At 37.7% G+C, this 10377-nt stretch overlaps 1 protein-coding gene across 1 annotated transcript; it reads right to left on the bottom strand.

The window, feature by feature from the left end:
• Window positions 1-486: 486 nt before the first annotated feature.
• LOC122400237 (potassium voltage-gated channel subfamily KQT member 1-like) lies at window positions 487-8904 on the bottom strand. The gene is made up of 3 exons (XM_043401589.1): window positions 8811-8904; window positions 5508-5687; window positions 487-662 (listed from the first exon to the last, which is right to left on the bottom strand). Exons 1-3 carry the CDS (start codon window positions 8902-8904, stop codon window positions 487-489), a joined length of 450 nt encoding a protein of 149 aa, XP_043257524.1.
• Window positions 8905-10377: the final 1473 nt, after the last annotated feature.

The following is a 10377-nucleotide window of genomic DNA, read 5'->3' on the forward strand; positions in this document are numbered from 1 at the left end:
TTTTAGATTCGCCTCGAAGCACGATTGAACAATTTCTAATCTCTATTTTCTTTAAATTTCGAATGATGGATTATATTTCGAACTTCCGATTTCGCATATTGTTTAAAAGAAATTGCATAGCTGTTTACTGTGCGAAACAGTGTTAGGATGCAATGTTCAATATTTTACAAATTGTACAATTTCATCAGAAATTGCACATTTTAGTTTGCAAACACTTGCAAGCACAAGATACGACAGCGATCGATAACATTCGACCTTCTGCGAGCAGAAACCCCCAACGATCAACAAGACTTACTTAGCCAATCGTTGATCCCGGTTCTTTCTCTGTCCAATATCAATATAATTCGAATGTCAATCAGTAACCAACGATTTCTGTTACACTTGCATAGAGAAATAAATGCATTCAATATGGCGACGAGGTCGAGTGAGGATAAAGCAGATAACATTTACGATATATCGAAAGCAGGGAAAAACGTTTCTGAATACTCACACAGAGAAGTGGTATAGGAAGCACTTCCAGCCGGTGGGACGCTCCAGGAAGTTATAAACTTGACCCTGGAAAGTCGCTTTTCCAGCACGTCGATGTTCCTTCATGTGGTAACGACCCTCCCACGTGTTACGATCGCCACCGGTGCCACCCAACAGCAATCTTGGATCGACACCTGAAGATACGTAAAGCCCGGGTCAACGTCAAGCACCCGATAGATACCGACGAATCGGAAATTTAAAAATCTTCGATCGGGGAACGCACGTAACTTTGTCGAGCGATAGGGTGAAATGGTCGTAAAGGCACGGTTATAAAAATGTTTACGTGACGAGGGAAACCGAACGTAAAAAAATTGTAAACTGATAATAATCTGTACGGAAAGCTATACTGAATTAATAAATTGTAAATAATGGAAAGGGTTGAGGAAGTCACTACGTAAAAAATGTAAATAGAAAGTCATTCCAAGCCTAGTCATTTTTCTAGGGTTTTTCTCACTTTACGTGGTTAAGAAACAACTGTTTGAATTTTCTTAGAATTTTTACATATTCTTCAACAAAATATGCGTTGTTTGCCTGCGGAAACATTAAAATCCTTCAATCCGTTCAGAAGTTACGATATTTTAAACATACGCATGAAATTTCAGTGAAACATGTCATGTTTGGTCAGACATTACATTTTCAGTAAGGAATTTTTTTCACGGAAATGGTTAGGAATTCGGGGGTATGTCTATTGACTAAAAATGATTGTAATCGACCTCCTTAACTAAAAGTAATTTTTCCAGAACGATTTGAAATTTTTTTTTCTCGTTGAAAAATTTAGGCATCCCCTTGTTGATTTTTCTTGAAAATTCGATATTCAGTTTTAGTAATTTTGTTTGACGCCCTGTAGAAAAGTTGTCTAATACTTATTTGTATGTACCCATGAGCTTTACTTCAGAAAAAAGTTTCATTGAAATATATTCACTATAGTAGGAGTTATGGCTGTTTGAAAATTGGATCATTTTTATGTGGTTTTTCTCACTTTACGGGGTCAAGGAACAAATTTTTCAATATTGTTAGAATTTCTACATATTCTTCACTAAAATACACGTTATTTGCATTTTTAAACATTAAAATCCTTTAATCCATTCAAAAGTTATGACGTTTTAAAGATACGCACGAAATTTTGGAGTGACATTTCGGGGCGTGAAATTATATTTTCGGTAAGGAATTTTTTTCTCGAAAATGGTTAGGAATTCGAGGGTATGTCTGTTGACTAAAAATGATTGTAAACGACACCCTCAATTAAAAATAATTTTTTCAGAACGCTTTGAAATTTTTTAATTTCGCCGAAAAATTTCAGCACCTACGAATTTTTTTCTCGAAAGTGCGTACGATTTCAAGGGTATGTCTATTGACCAAAAATGATTGTAATTGACCCCTGCAACTAAAAATAATTTGTTTAGAACGATTTGAAATTTCTCAATTCACGTCGGTATGCTAGTGGGATTGAGTCACGAAAGTCCATAAAGTATAAGGTCTACTCGTATAGATAAAGCGTACTAGATTATTAGATTCTAAGTAATGGAAAGGTTTGAGAAATTCACCACATAGAAAATGTGATTCGGAAGTCATTCCAAGTCTAGTAATTAAATAAGAATAATCTCTACGTACAATACTTATTATTTATATATTATGATTCCTATAGGTTTCACGAATTTGACGTTTCGAATGCATTAGAACCTGGGCCAAAGACTACCGAAGAGATGACCTGGCAGGTGGTAACCCCACTGGGTACGATTCTTTTTCAAAGACAAAGGTAGATCTTCCATCAGGAATTTAGTCCACCTTACAAGCGGAAAAAAGCTCAACAATGGCCATTGAACAATGAAGACTGGCTGGCTGGCAGGCTCAGATTTAAATCCGCTTGAATACTATCTGCTAGATTACTTAGAAAAATCTTACTTGAAGAATTTCTTGTGAAAAGTAGCTTCTAAAATAAGAATTTCTACGTCGAACTTGATGGGTAAAAAGTACATATTTTTAATATATAAATGAACTTCGTATATATATCCTCTATCCAAGACTATTTGATAAGAGAAAGTAACTTTAAAACTTAATTCCACTCTATCGAATGCACGAACTTTCTTAGAAACTCATCCGACAATAAGCTCTCTTCGAAGAAGTTTTACGTTCAGGAGTTTCCAAACAACGTAATGAAAGTTTGCATATAATAAAGCACACTAATATCGGAAAATCCAAGTGGTTCATTGCGATATCTATTAATTTAAAATTACATCGATCTTCGAATAATAATGCACGAAGTATCGTGGAAATTTAGAAATCTTCGCGAGCAATTTTCCATCCTCGTACTGTAGGAAACATTTTCACTTAAACATTTCGAAAGCGATAACGTATGCAGCGACGTTTCCAGCCACAATCTCAGAGCTTGCAAACTTCCGCGGCTGCCGTTGTCTCCGGGCAGAAGAATTAACTCCGATCGCGACACTAAACTAATTCAGAATTTCAAATTAAACGGAACCGTACGCGCTACGAGAGGCTCATTGAATACGATACGAAACAGAAACTCTATTTCGAATCTTGAAACAACGAAGTATAACTGGTGCACGAACACATATTGCAATTAATAAAATATTCGGTTCGAAACAATTTGGTCAACTTTCCTAGTAATATTTAGAAATGGAAACTACAAGAGGAACGTGCAATAGCGGAAATTGAAAAAGACCTAACGTAGCGAATTATGACGGTGCTCCGCCCGAAAGATAGCCTCATTTGTAACATCCCCTTTGAAAAAGGGCTTGTTCCTAGCCTAGAAGGTTGTCATTAATATTCTCCACCCTACACTGCATATAATAAAGTACATACATTATAATAGACACACGCTTCGATGGTTCGATGTAGTTGTCGCTGTAATTTATAAGAAAGTCCTGAAACGAGTTGTGAAACTGGCAAAGTCATGGAATTATGCTTCATCATAGTTACGCAATATTTTCTGATACTGATATTATTTCGTAGTAACAATCCTGCTTAAGGGGGAAGACTCAAGTAACGGATCAATAGAATCGATTTTTTTTTTCATAAAACAATGCTTTTACATCTCAAGAATGTTGTGTAAAAATTTTAAAATGAACTAATAGTTGGTGAGAGTGGCGTGTCGGAAACATTAAGCTGGGTCAAGGATTGCATACGTATTACTAAATTCTTCGTCGGAAGGATTAACAGGCTTCATAATAATAATTATTTGAACTGTGCTTATTGCATAATTGAATTATAAATTTGTTGCAAAAATCATTTTATCGTGTTCAAAGCCGCATATCTTCTACAATTTTGCATTTGCAATAACATTTATTAAATCATTAAAAGCCGATAAAATGTAACGAAAAAAAAAATTGTCGAATCTTGAAATGTTACAGAATATACATGGAAAGTGGCGAAAAGTTTCATCAAACCCTTATGCTATAAAAAAATTATCAAATATCGCTTCTCGACGGAACACTTTAGTTGAGTCTCTCCCCTTAATAAACCAAAGATCAACGATCGAATACTTATCTGTGTAAAATTCTGGCTACGAATACTGGAGTGTCTATAATATTTTCTCTGTATGGCAGTGATATTATTGTTCCCATCGTTTGCACACTCAACCGTAAAAATTCTCTTATTCGCCGATTTCATGATCTCGAAGTCGAAAAACATTGAATCGACATTTAATCAATTACTTTTTATAAATGTAAGTGCAACGACGCGTCACTGAGAAAGGCTCGTTTCTAGCCACGCTCGTAATATAATCGACCATTAAGCGACGGAAATACAATTTCGAATGCCGATCAGAACGCATTTTTTTTCACGGTAGGCCCCCGACGGACGCGTGGTTCGATCGATTCGTCGAAATAAAAATTCACGGAGCTTGCGAGGCAGAATTTATCGAACAGACAAACGCGATTCGTTCGATCGGCAACGATGCACGTTTTTATTCGCCGTTCCACCGCGTGAAACTGTCAACCGTATCCGCGAAAAAGCCGTACTAACCTCAACGCGGACCACGGATTGTAAGTAATCCAATTATTGACAAGTAAACACACATGGACCTCCATCCGGTGAAAACAATCTACCGTCGAATTAAAGGTGCCCGCGTGTAACCAAATCCGATATCCGTGATCACTAACATTCAAACGTGCAAAATAATTTCGCGCCATTTTCTTTCGTTCAATTTTACATTCGCACAAAATGCAAAATAATTATCGTCGTTATCTCCAACGAGCGATACGCAAATATTTTGCCATCGTTTAAGAAACATTTAAAGTTTCGTATTGCACTATTTTATTTAAACTAGAATTTTATGTATTTTGTCGTTTGCTCTCTGCAATTTCTACGAGACTGACAGAAGGCTAATACGCGTTAACTTCATTCTCTAATTAACATCGTTTCGTAATGTCAATTCGACCTTATTCTATGTTTGCCATTGTAAGCCCCTGGTGAGTTTGGAATGGGAGTTTACACTTGAAGTCGACCGCCACCTTTATCTTTCTAATCTTCATTTATACAATATTCTACATACCCTACCGCTCAAAAGAATTATTACTTTCTTGAAACCGATAATTCTTCCATTTTTTTATACTGTATCAGCCAAATCAATTTTAACCCTTTGCACTCATAAATCGATTCAAATTTAATTTATAATAACGCAGACTAAATTAACCAAACAAAGGAGTAAAATATAAGTTATAAAGAATTTAAGAAGAAACTTCCAACTTTCAGCTGCTAGTCGTTCGTATCAAAAACAATTCTTGAACAGCGAAGGGTTAAAAAGTTTGACAAAATTATTTTGAACAAAATCTTTGAATCTAAAGTCACAAAAACCTAACTTTCCTCACTCGGTGTACATTCCCAATCGCCTGTAAATTAAATACTCTGATTCATACGGGTAGAATCTCGAAGCCATTTCGCGATTACATTGCTATCATAAATTTTCGTTTTCACGTGGATCTTTACGTTCGAAAGAGTAGCCATAAGTGCCGCCTCACCTCCGCTAAATGTATCATTGTTGTCGGACTGCAGCGTGGCGCTGATGTCGGATAAAGGCGATGGACTTGGCCTTAAATCCGACGGTGGTTCCAATCTCAGTAAATCACTTCCGCCATCTCCACCGTCCCCGTTTCCTTTTCCAACCTGTACAATCGTCACGTTCAGAGGTCCCCGGTTACCTGTCGTAAAACAGACAAACCGCAATGAGCCTACGTCGCCAAAAATACACTCCCGCAGGACGAACGCCGGAGCTCCTATTAACCCGTGCAGGAGATTGGTATTTACGATCATCTGGGAAAATGGTACCCCGTTTTAATCGATCCCCGTCGAAAAAGACGCGAGTTTCCTGGGATATTCCAGCCACCGAGTGCCACTTTTCCAGGGCCAACTAATTAATTATTACGCGCTCGTCTCAAAGTCAAATATTAATAAATGTCGCGGAACGACGTGTTTGCACGGGTCCAGCACCGCCGGCGTCTTAATTATATCTGAATCTTACATAGCTTAGAGAGAAGTTCGAGGAACAGAAACTACGCTGAAGAGTAATTTTTTATATCTTCGTTTGGAAAAACGACTCGTATAATAATCGACCAAATATAATAGATCTGTTATGGATACGTGTTCGTTCGCGTCTCCATCGGTTGAAACGTCGATCGAATCGTTTAAAATCGCACTATCTCTTCCGGCCTTTCGCGATTAATTATAATTATTGGTATAAATTGAATTAATAACACGATAAGAGGCGATGAGGCTGTGGCGAACGTCGCTAAGTGGTAATTAACCTCCGTTTTACCGAGCCCCGAGTAACCTGACCCGAAGTTAAATCCATTTAAACCTTAATCCTTGTGTCTTGTTTCTAATTTACTCGCAATTTCGAAAATACTTATGACAGCGCGTGAAAGAAAGAATTCTGTTAACGCTTCGCGAGCGACTATAATACTCTTAAACTTGTGTAACTGTTCATCCTCCATTTCCATACAACCTCAAGCCAATGTTTTTCTATATTTTACTAACGCTTTTAGAGGAATTACGCGGAAGCCAAGTTCGCACCTGCTACAGGATTATCACTGCATTTTCGTTCAGAAATGTTTACTTAATCTTATTAGGCCATTACTGAAAACGTACGTCTTATATTCGCAACACAGATTATGATAATTCAAAAAAATAGTTACTTGATCCAATCAAACAAATTGTACAGATTTACTATTTATGAAGAAATGTGTGATATTCTATTTGCTATTCAATACAAAATCTTCATTTTTTCGAACCTTTACTATTTCAACAAAATACGTCATAGAATATCCATGTTCTAATTCAAAAGTTTCTCTGAAGTAACTTCCACTCTACAAACTCGAACTCTCTCATTTTATTACCTTTTCACAGATTTCAAAAAGTATGTTTACTATCGCGAGTAGTGTTAGCTGTTCGATTGCATTCGGTTTATTGGCGTGCACTTTACTTTTAAGACAACCTCGTAAAAAGAAGATCGTTTAATTCAGAGAATTTATACCGAATTACACGTTTGTAGAATTTTTGTCTGTTGTTTATTCGCCCTTTCTAAGCTTGAAATACCAGTGATTCGTCTGACTTCGCTAATGAATTTGTTAGCACGCGGTTAAGTAAACGTTCGCGAGCGTAAACATGTGCCGACTCGGCTCGATACGTTACGATACGCTTTGCTTATAATTCACACCGAACGGATGCAAAACTAATTTACCAGATGACTGTTAAAACACGCGATAAACGATTAAATCTATCTGAACTCGAATGGGCTCTATATGAATTTGACTGAACGCCACTGAACTAAATTAGACTTTGCTGAAGCTTGTCGAGATCCGTGGTAAATTGGATACTACACGGTCAGGATCAAATCAATTTCACTGTGCGCGTCAATTAGTTTGTAGTAGGTCGAACCTGATACAGTCAACTGTACACGAAGTACGACCGAGTTACCTAATCTACATTTAGTAGTTTTAAATTTCATACGAGAGTGGATCATTAAATCGTTAGCAAATCGTTGTCCATCAATCTTCTACCGTTTAGATAAACGAACATTTTCTTACTCGCGAACGCAATTACGTTTTCGTGTAATGGAGAACACGCGATTACATTTTTAAGCATATTTTATTACATATTGTTCTTATATTTTCGAGTAACCTTGTGGCTAGCTTGCGTAGCACGCGACGAACTATGCTCCCTTATTGCTTACAATTTAATATCACAATACGAGAATGTTGCATGCCACGAGTGGTCAAGCTTCGTGTGTGTAGTGTTGCCTAATAAAGGAGGACAGTAAAATTTTACGACTCGACTACTGCTCGTAATGCCCAGGCTCTCATAACTGGCGAACATCAAATTAGATATCCGCACTGCGCACTTCGTTTCGTCGGTACGCCACGATTTCCATGAAAATTCAATGGAAAACGCACATTTTCGGATAACAAATTTTTAACGGATCGTGACCCGTGACCTTTGCAACACGGTTTCAATGCTGCGTTATATAAATTTACAACCAACATTTTTATGGATTAATACCTTCGTATACTAAATTTTAAATGTGCCTTAGAACTACTATACAGAGCGTTCCGTTTTGATCCATCAAAAAGTCGGATAAAAATTAAGGAGCTCCCAATGCAATTCTAAAACGGTGCTTTCATTTCTTCCAATGTTTTTTTTGAAAAATAACGAGAGAACTTTCAAAGAGAGCAACAATAATGATTATTTCAACACTTTAATAATAATATTCGACGTCATATTTGGACTAGACCATTTTCCAAGTGTACAGTGATGATTCGTAAAATGAACATCGCTCTGGGATTTGTATGTTCGTTTTTCAAACAGCGAAGGCGAATTTCGGCACCAACAAACAATTGCAGACAATTAATTCATATAATAAGGATTAAAACAATATTTCTTTCCGGAAAATCCATAAATGTTAGTAAAATTGTATAAACTATATAACATTAAAACAACTTTACTGTAATTATTTCTTTTAATTTAGTCAGAATGATTGTATACTATTATATTATTAAATAATTTAACATGGTAAATAGCATATTTTTACGAAATATCTTTCTAGAGTAAATAAGCTGTGGTTTTTAAATGCCAGATGGCGAAATCTGGGCTCTAAGAAAGATCCTTCCAGTTGAGAAGGATAGAAATGTTCAATTTACGAATCACGTGTTCATTTTAAGAATCGTTACTGTAGTAAGTGTTTCTTTCATCGAGTTTAGAAAACGTTTGCAAGTAATAGCTTCATAAAATAAATGCTTGATCCAATGCTGCTGAAAGAGGCGTCTCACCTGTTCTGGAGGGTGGAAGTAGCAATCCCTGAACCTCCTCCAGGGGCATCGCCTGCCCGTGATCTCGGTAAGGTCGATGAGGTCGATCCTTCATGCCTCCTCACGAACGTACAAACCGCGTTCGTCTTCGCGAGTTTCCTCGATGAATAGCAGCAGCAACGTTCGCTATTAGAGACTAGGATCGGGACCAAACACCGATAAGGGAGACTGGGCGAGTCCTGAGGGACTCCTGACGATGACGACGGACGGTGGTAGAGCGTCATCGCCCCGCCGTCGTCCCTAAGACCATGCCCAGATCACAAAGGTCCTCGAATTGAACAGCTTCGACTAAAGTACTCCAAAAAGCTTGGTCCTTTTCTCAGCTCTGCAAAGAAAATGCAGAACGCGTTAGTAAAATAATCGTTGCCTCTCACCCACACAAAGTTTCAGAACTGTACATGCAAATAATAGTTGATAACAGCCATATAAAATAGAAATAATTCTCTTGCAAACTCCAAACCTTTCTTCCTATTTCTGTCGTCGATGAGCAACTTGTTTCGAGCTGCATGACCATGAAAATTCTTTTTGTACTGTTTCTGGACTAAGTTTTTTCAGTACAAACGACAGAAGTTGAATAACAAGAATAGTTTTACTATAGACGGAAACTTAAAAAGCGATCAGTTTTTAAAAAATACTTGAACGTTGACATTGATCGAGACATCTAACAATACCTATCGAAAACATCTTTAAAACTGCATCGCGAAGAAAACGTTACCATCGATCGAGTTATTAATTAGAGCCTCGGACGAGGTGAACTTTTAGATTCCTTTAAAGCCTCGGGAAGGATTAAATAAAGACTGATTACGTGACATACACGGCGACGACGGCGCTTGGCCTGACATTTAAATGGAAAAAGAGCGGAAAACTCGTACGAAGACACGTTCTCGCGTCGCTGGGAAATTAACCGTGGTCGTTTCGCGCGACGACGAGTGTTTGAGAAAAAGGGAAGGACGGAAATGAAAGAACGAACAAAAAGAAAAAAAAAAAAGCAGAAAAGAAAATATCACGTGCAACGGTAAGGTCACTGTCGGTCTAGGAGACACGAACGGATTGCATGCCTATACTAGCACGATCTACTATAGAATTCTGTTGAACTAGACCCAGTAATCGAGACACATTTCCTATCGATCTATTTCACACGCACGTAATGTGTACTGTGAGCAAACACCCCGGTCTACGCGTCCACTTTGATAACCAGGAATATGCGAACGCGAAACGTCCTTACACGATAGACTAATAGACTCTATAGACGGGAAGAATACGATGGAACGGTTACGTCGATTGCAGTCAAGGGTTATAATTCAGACACGTAGCACGAACTAGTGGATGACTGGAATCATTATTGCAATCTCCATAAATCCTTTACGAGACACAGAAATCAAACATATTAGAAGACTTGGGTGCACCTTTTCTGCGTTTCGTTTCGTGCACTCAGTCTCTCGAAAAGGATCGTCGAATTAAGAATTTGGCTCGAAGGATCCGTACCTTACAACGCGAGGCATCAAAACGTCATCCGAGTCCCGAATCC

Source organism: Colletes gigas, unplaced genomic scaffold (assembly GCF_013123115.1).
Source record: "Colletes gigas isolate AHSC1104 unplaced genomic scaffold, ASM1312311v1 Colletes_gigas_Sc00016, whole genome shotgun sequence".
NCBI lineage: Eukaryota > Metazoa > Arthropoda > Insecta > Hymenoptera > Colletidae > Colletes > Colletes gigas.

Coding starts and splice junctions, on each gene's coding strand:
- LOC122400237 (XM_043401589.1), bottom strand. CDS start 8,904: ATGAAGGATCGACCTCATCGACCTTACCGAGATCACGGGCAGGCGATG. Junction 5,688..8,810: donor ACTTCCACCCTCCAGAACAG/GTGAGACGCCTC, acceptor GTTTTACGACAG/GTAACCGGGGACCTCTGAAC. Junction 663..5,507: donor CAATGATACATTTAGCGGAG/GTGAGGCGGCAC, acceptor ACGTATCTTCAG/GTGTCGATCCAAGATTGCTG.